The sequence below is a fragment of the Tupaia chinensis genome, unplaced genomic scaffold (assembly GCF_000334495.1).
Source record: "Tupaia chinensis unplaced genomic scaffold, TupChi_1.0 Scaffold000668_1, whole genome shotgun sequence".
Taxonomy (NCBI): domain Eukaryota; kingdom Metazoa; phylum Chordata; class Mammalia; order Scandentia; family Tupaiidae; genus Tupaia; species Tupaia belangeri.
The window spans coordinates 354,914-367,553 of record NW_006160190.1 but is presented as its reverse complement, the minus strand read 5'-3'; the positions used below and the strand labels follow the sequence as shown (position 1 = coordinate 367,553).

Genomic DNA, 12,640 nt, shown 5'->3' with positions numbered 1-12,640 from the left:
GCGGCAGCCTGGAGCTGGCTCTGGCTGTGGCTGGCTGAGAACATGCTAAGGAGCAATGAGGTTTCAGTCTAATTTTTTGTTCCTGATCACCCGTGTTGCCTTCCTGTGTACGAACCACCCACCACTGCCGAGGCCGGACCCCAGCACTAACTTATTTGCAGAAAGCTTCATAAGAATTCAATTTCTGGGAGCCAGCAGTTAGCGTAATGGCTATGTCGCTGGACTCCCACGTAGTCGACCGCGGTTCGCGTCCCTGGACCCGGTGGCTTAAAACTCACACCAGGCGCGTGTGCATGTGAGCCCAAGATCCCAGAGAATGGAGGAGAAGGGATTGCGCCATGGCCATCCCCCCTGGGGGGTGATTTCTCACTTTCTGTCTCTATGTCTCTCTCTGTCTGTCTGGCAAGCGCACGCGCCCTATAGCAAAAAAAAAAAAAAAGAATTCAATTTCTCATGCAAGGCAACAGACACTATTGTATTATTGAACTTATGCAAATAACCATTCTGCCACAGAATAAGAATGCTCACTAATATTTTCCAATTGCAAAGGGGTCAAGAAGAGAGAAAAGTTTGTTTCAACCAAAAAATATTTTTTATAACAAGTTGGCTGAACTTATAAACAACTCAAAAGTAAACCAAAATCTTTAAATCTGGCAGACAAAGCATCGAAGAAAACCAATAATGTTTTAGACATAAGTCATAGAATTCTATGTCACCAGTTCAGTCTCATGGACTCTCAGTTGTTGAATTTTCACTGTTACCGTGGTCTGACCTTTCCATTCAAATCCTGGAGTTAACATTCAACACTATTACTGATGTTTCTGAACTCGACCCTACCATTCATTTGGCCCTTTTCTTGGTCATGTTTTCTTCTCTAATTTCTGTCTCTTAGTCTTTACTTTTCCTGGGATAGGAGTCCCTTCAGAACTTCTCGAAGAGCTGGTCTGGTGTTGATCATTTTTTTCAGGTTTTGTTTATCTGAATGTTTTAGAATTTTCTTCCCTTAGGAAGGCTAATCTTGGCGGATATAGTACTTTTGTTTGAAATGGTTTTACTCCTAACATTTTGAATATATTTTCCTCCTCTTGCAGTGCTTATGTTGTTTCACTTTCCCTCTCTCTGATAAGTACATGTGGCCTATAACAAATACTTCAAAATAATAAATAAAACAAAACAAATAATTTTTAAAAAATAATCATACTGCTACGACAGATACATGCCAGATCGCTACATAAAGCCCCACTTCCATACAGGGTCTCCATATTTCAAGATGTTCGAAATCAGGATGAAAGAAAAAGACATTATCTATTTCTGAAAGAGGAGCTCCTTGACTCTTCTAGCCCTCAGAATCACAAAGCCAAATGCCTCAAGCTGACAGGATTCAGCAGCTGAGTTTTCACAGAACGTGGTCTGTTTACACTGATGGATCTCACACCCCCATCTGCGGTACTTGTCATATTTCAACAATGCCCTTCCCAGAAGTGGGTACCCAGGGTGATCTCCTTGATTCTACCATTTGCTTCATGCCAAAGGGATCAGTGTATCTGATATGCTTGTGTGACTCATTCAGTCAGTTTAGACAGCAGGAGAGGGGGCTGAGGGCCTGAAACTCTAACTCATTCCAAGCCCCACTAAGTCTGATCATGGGGATGAAGCTGATAAGATGGACCATGAAGATACTGATTTCTTCCTTCTGTCATTAACGAGGTGGAGAGAAATTCAAATTTAAAAAAAAAATAGAATAGAAACAGAGGGAAAGAATAAAGAGGCAGGAAAATATAGTGGTTTGTGTATTTCCCATATTTATGTTCACTTTTCCAAATTCCTAGGCTGGATTAAAAACACACAGAGACACATGAAAATCACAGTTTGACTTACATTCTCAGTTATAAACTGACTTCCAACCACATGTCACCCACATGGAACTCACCATTCGATGTTCTCTTCTGGAATGGGCTGTGTCAGAAAAGATAGCCGGACTATCCGTTCTTCCAAAGCCCAAGTGTAAAGGGGGAAAAACCCACCCAGGACCAGGTCCCCATCTCTGTAGACAGTTGGCCTATGCTCTATGAAACAGCTCTCTAACGTCAGCTCACATGCAGTGTGGAAAGTCTGCAGGACTAGCGAGACACAAATTTGACAGACTGACATGTCACTGTCTGCCTAACATACAGACTAAACCCTCTGTGGAAGCTGAGTGAAGAAAAGATGGGTGTGGATTGGATCTAAAGAATGAGCCCCTTCCAGGAAGAATCTATCTCTGTGTAGGGCACAGCAGATCCCCACTCTCACTGTAGGCCCTCAACCGATAGAATGCATATATGACAGACTGGCGTGCCAGACAAGGGCACAGCTGGAAGCCAAAGGATGGCATTTACAAGGGACCTCACAGTGCTTAGACCTTTCTCTTAGTGCCACTGTGATGAGAGGAGCTCTGGCTTCCCTGTCTTTTCTCTGCTTCACTTCAGTCCCATCCAGGGGCTCTGGGGAATCCCCCTACCCTGGAGCATTGCACCTGTCACCCCCATGTTGATAACACAACCTGGAGAAACATGTTTTAGACTTTCCTTCTCAGTTGGGTTCTATGATTGTATCATGGTCCAGCAAGTCTTTGGGGATCACCCCATTAACAAGACAGTAGTCATTGTAATCTTGTGTCCACTAGGGACTGAGGGTGTTTGTATCGAACTTCTAAGAGGGATATGGAGAAGTTAGGGATAGCTGATACCCTAAATCAACAAAAACCACATATGTATTTTTATAAAACCTCCGGAAACTCTGTGCAAGAAACAAAGATTTAACTTATCAATCTCTTGTCTGAGACATAGTTTAGAAAGAATCAAGTGGCTCTCAGGATCACTAAAGACCCAAGATTTGAACGATGACCATGCACATATAAGGGAACCTATGCGATGACTGCTTAGTACAGAGAGTAACTCAGCAAAGTGTTACATCCTGGCCACAGTTGACCAAGACCCTAAATGAAGAATCCAGAAGACCCCAGGAGTTCCTGTCATGTACATTTCTAACCATAGATACAACATTGAGCGGATGCCAGATGGTTATGGAGCCCCTCGGTTCTAATTCTTAAAGGACAAAGTTCCTCTGCCTTTCTTGGACCAAATATCTCTGTTGTCAGTTCATTCAACATGCTGTTTGTCGTGAATTATTATTCTGTCCACCTACTTGCTGTATAATGAGCTAAGTATAGTCAAGTACACTTACTTTTTGATGCTGTTTTGAAAATGTTTGTTTCATTAAAAAAAAAAGATATCTGAGGATTTCTCAGTAGAAATTGTGTGGGTCAGGAGAAAGGGGAATGATTTTTCCCCATCTGAAAACATCTAGCATTCTATAGCCCAACAGAATAACTAAAATTAATAATAATTTATCATGTATTTCAAAGTAGCATAAAGAAGGAATGTTCCCAATACAAAGTAATGATAAACATTTGAGATGATGGATATGCTAACTACCCAGATTTGATCATTACACATGGTATTCATGTATAAAAAAAATCACACTGTGCCCCACGTACATGTACATTAAATATTTTAATTAAAATAAACTTTCAAAAGCATCTTCATAATTCTTGTGTCTGTTGAAAATAATACATATAATAATATCTCTGACTTTTATTACCACACTCTACGTGAGCTTTGGAAAAACTACATTGTATGTCATAGAGATGTACAACAATGAAATTTAAACAAGAAACTATAAAGTAAAAAGGAATCCTCATGATAATCACAAAAATATTTAAAAAGAAAAACACTTCTAATCAAGGATATGTTACCCAGAAAATGTGTCCTTCAGAAATGAAAGTTAAAGGTATTTTTCAAATCAAAGCAAACAAGCCAAAAAGTGCATCACCATAAGACTGCCTTACAAGAAATGCTAAAGGAACTTCCTTAAGCTGAAAGATACAGGGTGCTTATTGGTGACATGATAATATATTAAAGAATAAAACTCACTGATAAAGGAAACTATATAGTAAAATTCAGATACTGTAATACTGTAATTGTGGTATGTAAGTCACTTATATCTTCAGTAGAAGGACAAAATAAGACAAAAAAAAAATTTTAACTATGACTATGGGGGGAATAGCCATTGGTGTGATGGCAGCTTGATCCCACATGACAGACTGTGTGGTTCGAGCCCAGACCCAGAAGTTTATGAGACATGCTGAACATGTGTGCGTGCCCAAGATCCCGAAGGGGGCAGAAATGGAGAAGTGATTGCAGAATGACCATTCCCCCCTTGGGGGTGCTTTTTCCTTCGGAGTTTCTTTTTTCTCATACATAAAACATAATAATCCCTACAACTCAGAGCTCTCCTAAGGATGACGTAACAGGCTTAGTAGGTCAACTGGTCAACCAGTGTTAAAGCTTAATTGTATAATTACCGATGTGATAACAGAAAACTGCTCAACCTCCCAGATTTCTGTTCAAGGAAACGTGCCTGGGGCTATCACCATTGCATTCCACAAGGCGTCGAGAAAAACATGAACCCAGCTGTACACACATAGCCCTGGACATTAGACCTCAGCAGCTGCCCTTACGTGGTGCTTTCAGAAGCTGAATGAGATGGAGAATCCCTGGAACCAAGCCAGCTAGTTCCTGCAAGATCCTTACTTTGGCTTGAGTCCAGCTCTACTTAGCATTTTGATCAAAGCCATACGCACCTCCCGGTTTCTCAGGCTGTAGATGAGGGGGTTGAGCGTGGGGGTGACGAGGCTGTAGAACAGAGAAACCACGTTGTCCTGCTGCGGGCTGTGGTAGGCACCAGGAACCATGTACATGAACACGGCTGCACCATAAAAGAGCCCTACCACGGTGAGGTGGGAGGAGCAGGTGGTGAAGGCTTTGTTTCGAGCCTCCTCTGAGCGCATGCGCAGAACTGCCTCCAGCACGTGGCCATAGGAGGTGGCTATGAGAAAAAGAGGAAGGATGAGGATCAGCACCCCCGAGGTGGACAGCGCCAACTGGTAGGCTGAGGTATCCGCGCAGGAGAGCTTCAGCAGGGCTGGCACCTCGCAGAAGAAGTGGTCCACGAGGCGGGAGGCACAGTAGGGAAAGCTCAGGGTGACGGATGTCTGCACGGCGCCATTGAGCACACCTGCCAGCCAGGAGGAGCCCACCATAAGCAGGCAGACCTGGCGTCTCATGAGCACAGGATACTGCAAGGGGTGGCAGACGGCCACATAACGATCATAAGACATGAGGGCCAACAGGACGCCTTCGGCCACACCCATCATGGTCAAAAAGAATATCTGAGCTGCACAACCGCCAAAGGAGATGGAACCTTCCCCCTGCAAGAAGTCGCCTGCCATCTTGGGGATGGTAACTAGAGGGAAGCCAACATCCAACAGGGAGAGCTGACTTAGCAGGAAGTACATGGGCGTGTGGAGCCGCGAGTCCATGCGGATCAAGAAGAGAAGAATAGCGTTGCCCAGAAGGCCCATGACAAACATGGCAGCCACCAGAGAGAAGAGGAGCAGACATGACCCTGAGTGACCCAAGAGTCCCACCAGCACAAAGTCTGAGGTTGAGTGATTCACCATGTTTTATACAATAAACTTAGCTCAGGAAGAGCAGAGCTCTAGGAAGAAGCCCGAGTGAGGATGGCAAATAATTTCAACCCACATGTGAGTTGCCATGGGTTAGTCATGGCTGCTGAAGATGCTACGGAGAAGAGTCACGAGGCCACAGCAAATGTTCCAAATGTCCCCTGGGGTGCAAAGTCCCCCAACGGAGAACCTCTGTCTTAGAATTTCAGCCGAGATGGGTTTACTGTGTCCTGCAGAGAGTTCCTTCATTGATTCTCTTTCAAATGTTTATTTTTTAAGTATATTACCTTTAGATTGTGCAAACATCCTGGGGCTATCTTGCTATGTGCTTCCATGGCTTCAAACAGGAAAGAAAAACAATGGTAATTTTTCCACCTTGCTGTCAACTTAGAGCCAAATAGTTCCTCTTAGTCACCAAGTGTCTCAGCTGATCCATAGCAGACGGGAGACAGTATGGAAAGAGATGGGTAATGGGAGGTGGGAGAGGGAGGATCAAGGGGGAAAAGCATTTAACAGGTACAAAACTGAAAAGTTGTCTGTTGGTGATGATACAAATGTTAATATCTATGACTTGCCTAATATTCATTGTCTTTCATGCTGGGGAAAAAATCCATTTCGTATGCTGTACAGATGTACCGTGATGAAATGTAAATTTTTAAAATGTAAAAATAATCATAATAAATAGGATTTACTGCAGTTCCCTCTCAGGGGCTAAACTAAGTGTCAAGTTAATTCAGTCCAGCTCTGTCGACTCGCACATGCCCACCCTGAAAAGTCAACACCAACTGAGTGCCAACGTTGGGCAGGCATCCGATGAAATGTTTTACATGCATAATGCTCTCCATTAACATCTAGAAATATCTGCACACCCAAGATCTCCATGAGCTGGGTTCCAAGAGCTCACTCCTACTCACCAGGGTCCATTTGCAGAGAGAGTGAGAACTCCACATGAGCATGTCCACCCTCCTCACTCCAGGACAGTCCCTGATAAAACCTCCCTGTATTCTGGCATTACGGGCTTAGCCAGTGCCACCTCAGTCTCTGATCAATGTCATCGTCTGGGGAAGGGGCCTCCAGGGGGGAGCTATTGCATCAGAAATCCTCTGAGTCTCCTCTGCTACAAAGAAAATTAGTTGCAGTGGAAGCTTAGACCCCTGATAGTTGTTTGTCCATAGAGCATTGTGGGAAAACGCTCATCTCTCAATTAATCACAGGAAGCCTAAGCAGTGTAGATAATAGGATATGGAAGATATCCAAGTCTTTTAGGTTGGATCTAAGAAGAAAAGGGGGATGAGAGAATTATGAATGCAAATGGAAAAAAGGGGGAGAGGGGGAGAGGTTTTCGCTGTAGGGTATGTGCACTCTCCAAAAAGACAGAGAGACAGAGAGACAGAAAGCGAGAAATCACCCCCCAGGGGTGGATGGCCATGTCGCCATCCCTTCTCCTCCATTCTCCTCTCAGGATCTCGGACACGCACACACGCCTGGCATGAGTTTAAGCCACTGAGTCCAGGACTCGAACCACAGTTGACTACATGGGCGTTCAGCGACATAGCCATTCTGCCATCTGCTGGTCCCACAAATGGACGTTCATGCTCAGAAGAAAACCTGAAGCAGAGACTTCCTCTGAGTTAAATGCAGTGATGGTGGAGAAACACCCAAGAGATCTTTTTTCTGTGTCAGGATATTTATTCTTCTCTCTGCTTCTTGGTGTGCCCATGGTATTGTTGTGTCAACAGTCAGAACCAGGAGGAAAGGGGAGACCAGAGAGCCAGGCCACCCTTCCCAGAGCTGCTACTACAGGAAGTTACTGGCGTGCTTCTTGAGGTCAAGGCAGATTGAGTTACCAAGACTGCTTCTCCCAACAAAGTTGAGAGCCTGTTGGAGGTGGAGTGGTTAATGGAACTGGATCCCACATGGCCCACTGCAGTGTGGGCGCAGGTGTGTGCCTGCCCAAAATTCCAAGAGGAGATTGGAAGAGAAGGTATTGAGGGCATGGCCATTCCCCTCCTGGGAGGAATGCTTTCTCGTATTCTTTCCTTCTCTCTCTCTCTCTCTCACACACACACACACACCCTATAGCAAAACATTAAAAAACAAAATAGAGTCAGAAACATGGCAATAAAGTAAAATCAGGGGGAAGAAAGCATGAAAAGGGTATATGCTAAGTCCTTGAAAAATCGTACGTGGCTATCAGCAAATTCCTTATACCGTCCCACCTCCCTCTACTTCCAAGGTCATGGCAAACAGCTGTAACTGATCTTACTACTTTCTGCCTCTGAGCCTGAATGGAAGTTCTCCACAGCCAGATCGTACAACTGTGATGTGACAATGGAATACTACTCAGCTATAAAGAAAAAAAACAATGAGATCCTGTCCGTCAATACGAAACAGATGAATCTATTAATATAAGACTTAATGCTAAGTGGGAAAAAAAAGCCAAACTAGGAAAGACAAACATGGTATATCCCTCCTCAGCATATACCACCTGTCTGTACTCTCTGGCAGAAACTGAAATATTTGAAAACATAAAAGACACAGCAGGGCTGGCTGTCTTTCTCTCTTCTCGCTCTCTGGTTGAATTTTTTTTTAATTATGAATAAAATTAAATAAAATAATTCTTTTCTTTTTTTAAGAAGTATTTCTTTATTTTTATTTATTTTTCATTTTTATTGTTAAACTTTCTAGAGGGGACACATGCTCAGCAGAGAGAGAGAGAGAGCAAGTCACCAGGTCCAGGACTTAAACCATGGTCAGCCATGTGGGAGTCCAGCGCCTTAACCCCCCCGCCCCCTGCTGGCCCCCAGATAAAATAATTCTTAAAAAAAAAAAAAAAAAAGATAAAGAGGGCAACTGTAGATACCAGGAGCTGAGAGGTGCAGGGGAAAAGGGGGCTCTGGAGAACACATTTGACACAAGAATGCATGTAAAAAGGCAAATAGCTCATGGAATGGTATACTGCAACACAATAAAAAATAAAAAAGAGGGCCTTGTCAATTGTGTGTGTATCTAAAAGAAAAAAAAAACTAGAATGAAAATCAAAAGTGCAAAACAATGTCGTCCTTTGTTGAAGATGACGAAGATGGTAATATCCTCAGTTTAATTATCTCACACTACATCCATGTTTTGAAAAGCTACATCCAGGGGCTGGCAGGTGGCATGGTGGTTAAGGCGCTGGACTCTCACATGGCACCATGGTTCAAGTCCTGGACCTGGTGGCTTTCTTTCTCACTTTCTCTCTCTCTCTATCTCTCTCTCTCTACTCTGTCTCCTTCTCCTCTATTTCTCTCTCTTGTCAAATTTTAAAATAATAATAAGAGGCCAACAGGTGGTGTAGTGCTTAAAGGCACTGGACTCCCACATGGCCGATCATGGTTCGAGTCCTGGACCTGGTGGCTTGCTTTCTCACTTTCCCTCTTTCTCTCTCTAACCAAACTGGAAAAACCATGTTTTCTTGATGGCAAGAAGAGTCTACAGTTATTTATTTCTGTATATATTTCAAGGCACACAATGCCAGTAATGTTTTCTGATTTGAAAAGGATACTTTTCACTTCTACATTATTTATGTTTACACATAAAGAGTGTTCATTATTTTTAGGAGAGATTTTTGCTATAGAGCATGTGCGCTCGCCGAAGACAGAGAGAGAGAGAGACAAAGAGACGGAAAGCGAGAAATCACCCCCCAGGGAGGAGGGCCACGCTGCAATCCCTTCTCCTCCATTGTCTTCTGGGATCTGGGGCACACACGCACACGCGCCCGGCGTGAGTCTGCTCTTTCTCTTTCTCTGTCTCTCTCTGGCAAAATTAAACTCATAATTGGGATCAGCAGATGACATAACGGTTACATCTGCTGATCCCCGGAACTTGGGAATCTGCCATGTGGGAGTCCATCCACGTAACCATTACGCCATCTATCGGTCCCAAGAGTTTATTTTTAAGCCCTCTTGGCAATTCTGATGCTGAAAGCGCCATAACCCGCCGGTCTGAAAGATCTGCCTCGCAGCCCCTCACCTTGTCCTGCCTTTCCTGATGATCAGGGGAAACTAATAATTTAAGAATTGTGAAGCTTCGGATCAGTCATCTCCACTTGCAGGACACCGAGCTCTTTAAGAGCTTTGAAAAATCACAGAGATTCTAATTCGATTGGTCTGGGGTGCTGCCTGAACGTGGAGATGGTTTTTCAAGTTCCCCTGGTGATTCCAATTTGCATTCCAGGTTGAGCCGATTTGAGAATTTAGAGCCCGGACAACGATGGAGTTAGCGGACGGAAAGGGATGGGAAACGCGTGGTCTTTGGCGCCCCCTGCTGGCAAGAAGATGCAACTCTGTCTCCCCCAAGATCTCGGACGCAGGTGGGAAAAGGAGCCCGGAGCTGTTTTTGCATTAAAGTCCCGCTGCTGCTCCTCCTGGTCAAGGGAAGGAGAGGCAGATAATGCAGAAGAAGGTAGTTTATTTCCGGTGAACAGTCCGCAAGCACCCTCCAACGGTCTCTAAAAGCTCAACTTGCTCTTGGTATTTACTGATACACGATTGGAGCAGTTGCAAATCCTTCCTCACTCCAACCGGAGTCCATCGCTCTCCCCCGAGTTAATTACGCTGATTCCTTCCAGCCAGCCCTCACTGGACGCAGCACTTGGTCAGGTGGTTCTCCTTGAGGCCTTTCTTCATTTCAAACTGGCTGTCGTCCTGCCAGACCTCAGGCTGGCCTGCCTCAGCTTGACTTAGAGGCACGTGTCTGAAATCTAGTTGCTGTATGCACCAGAAACGCCCTTTCTAGGAGCCTAGAGGACATTGTGTTAGGTGAAATAAGCCCAGCACAGACAGAGAAATGCCGCGTGTTCTCCTTCACACGTGGACGTTGAGGTAGAGCGTTCTAAAGGACTGGGTGGGTGTGAGAAGGAATGGCCCCGGGGGATACAGCGATGTTGACTCATGGAAATGAATTTTTTTTTTTTTTGAGAGGATTTTGCTATAGGGCGCGTGCGCTCACCAGACAGACAGAGACTGAGAGACAGAAAGCGAGAAATCACCCCCCAGGCGGGATGGCCACGCCGCAATCCCTTCTCCTCCATTCTCCTCTCGGGATCTTGGGCACGCACGCACACGTGCCCGGCGTGAGTTTTAAGCCACCAGGTCCAGGACGCGAACCGCGGTCGACTACATGGGAGTCCAGTGACATAGCCATTACGCTAACTGCTGGTCCCTGGAAATGAAATTTCAGATAGGAGGAACAGCATAGAGAGTTACAAGATACAGTGGGGAGGGATCAGTAGGTGGTGAGGTGATTAAGGGGTTAGATTCCCACGTGGTCAACTGTGGTTCAAGTCCCAGACCTGGCGGCTTGCTTTCTCACTTTTCTTCTCTCTCTGGTGAGCACACGTGCCCTGCAGCAAATTAAAATAATAATAATAAATCAAATAAATAATTCTTTATGACAAGAGACACAGTGGGGAGAATATAGTTAGCATCAATGTGCCATGAAGCTCAAAGTAACTAAAAGGGCAGATTGTGTGTGTTCCCTGCATCACGTCATGACCCGTAGAAGATGAGTAATGCTAATTATCCTGAACGGATCATCGCACATTGTATTCTACAGTAATATCATATCATACTCCCACAATCGTGTACAATTTTTATGGTTTTTTTTTTTTTAATTTGGGGCTGGCCGGTGGCATGGTGGTTAAGGGCACTGGATTCCCACATAGCCGACAATGGTTTGAGTCCCAGACCTGGTGGCTTGCTTTCTCACCCCACCCCTGACTCTGTCCCTCTCTGGTCAAATTAAAAACATAACAAATAAATAAAGTTAAATAATTTTTTTTAAATGTTTTGGGGGATACCAGCAGTTGGTGGAATGGCTATGTCGCTGGACTCCCATGTAGTCAACCACTGTTCGAGTCCTGGACCCATTGGCTTAAACTCACACTGGGCACATGTGCGTGCATGCCCAAGATCCCGAGAGGAGAATGGAGGAGAAGGGATTGCGACGTGGCCATCCCCCCTGGGGGGTGATTTCTCGCTTTCTGTCTCTCTGTCTCTCTCCGTATTTCTGGCGAGCGCACGTGCCCTATAGCAAAAACCTCTCCCAAAAAAATTTTTTTTTTTTTTTTAATTTAGGAGCAAGGGCAGCAAATGGCATGGTGGTTAAGGGGCTGGATCCTACATGGCCAACTCTGAGGTTCACCTCTCTCGGACCCAGTGGCCTGAGAACATGCCGGGCACACGTGTGTGCATGCCCAAAATCTCAACAGGAGACTGGAGGAGAACGGATTGTGGCAAGGCCGTTCCTCCCAGGGGGTGAGTACTTACCTTCCCTCTGTCTCTGTCTCTATCTCTGTCTCTCTCCGGTGACAAGTGTAAAACGAAATTAGGGCTGGTGCCGTAGCCTACTGGTTAAGGGAGCCAGATCCCACATGACCACAAGGGGCATACCTTCACCAGAGACACACGCAGAGAGAGAGAGAGAGAGAGAGAGTAGGAGAAAGCGCCCCCCAGTGGGCATGGTCACAATACAATCCTTCCTCTTCCATTGCTCCACTTTGGGTTCTGGAACAGGGTGCTGGGTCTGACACTCTGTGCTCCTCCCTCTCCAAATCTGGCACGTGGGGAGGGATCACAATAGAAGAGGGCTCTGGAGCAGGGAGGGCTGGGAGAGGGGAGGGCCTCCCACCCTTTGTGAAGTCTAAGGAAGGCGGGGCCGACAGGGTGACGTCACGGTTCTCGGCCCGCCCCTCAGCCCCGCCCCTGGCCCACCTCTTCTCCCGGCGGCCGGCTCGCCAGGCCAACGCGCTCAGCCTCAGCGGGCCACCTGCAGCCATGGTTACCGATTGTCCCAAGCCCTCCGAGCCCCAGTCCTTCGCAGAGACTCCCAAGCCGGGCCTGAACCCCAGCTCGATTGTGATCCACAAGATGGTGTCGCAGAGCTCCTCGGACACGGTGGGCGACAGGCTGCCACCCAAGACAGGCGCGGTGGTTATCGACATGGGCACCGGGACCTGTAAAGTGGGCTTCGCGGGGCAGGTCCGGCCCGCTTACACCGTGGCCACCGTCGTGGGCTGTCAGGGTAAGAAAA

At 45.8% G+C, this 12,640-nt stretch overlaps 3 protein-coding genes across 3 annotated transcripts in view; 1 reads left to right on the top strand and 2 right to left on the bottom strand.

Moving 5' to 3' along the window:
- LOC102502319 (vomeronasal type-2 receptor 116) overlaps positions 1 to 2,528 on the bottom strand; it is a 17,849-nt gene extending 15,321 nt beyond the window's left edge. Inside the window, exons 1-2 of the mRNA XM_027776342.1 lie at positions 2,501 to 2,528; positions 1,931 to 2,120 (exon numbers count right to left, since the gene is read on the bottom strand). Of these exons, the coding sequence (XP_027632143.1) occupies positions 1,931 to 2,120; positions 2,501 to 2,528 (218 nt within the window). The remainder of the gene's footprint in view (positions 1 to 1,930; positions 2,121 to 2,500) is intronic.
- A 2,102-nt stretch (positions 2,529 to 4,630) lies between these two features.
- OR2Z1 (olfactory receptor family 2 subfamily Z member 1) lies at positions 4,631 to 5,563 on the bottom strand. Its single transcript, XM_006159947.1, has one exon. The coding sequence runs from the start codon at positions 5,561 to 5,563 to the stop codon at positions 4,631 to 4,633; it is 933 nt and encodes a 310-aa protein (XP_006160009.1).
- Positions 5,564 to 12,324: 6,761 nt separating this feature from the next.
- The window catches only part of ACTL9 (actin like 9), a 6,641-nt gene continuing 6,325 nt past the window's right edge, over positions 12,325 to 12,640 (top strand). Inside the window, exon 1 of the mRNA XM_027776352.1 lies at positions 12,325 to 12,640. This exon is cut by the window's right edge and continues 520 nt beyond it. Within this exon, the coding sequence (XP_027632153.1) occupies positions 12,385 to 12,640 (256 nt within the window). The 5' untranslated portion in view covers positions 12,325 to 12,384.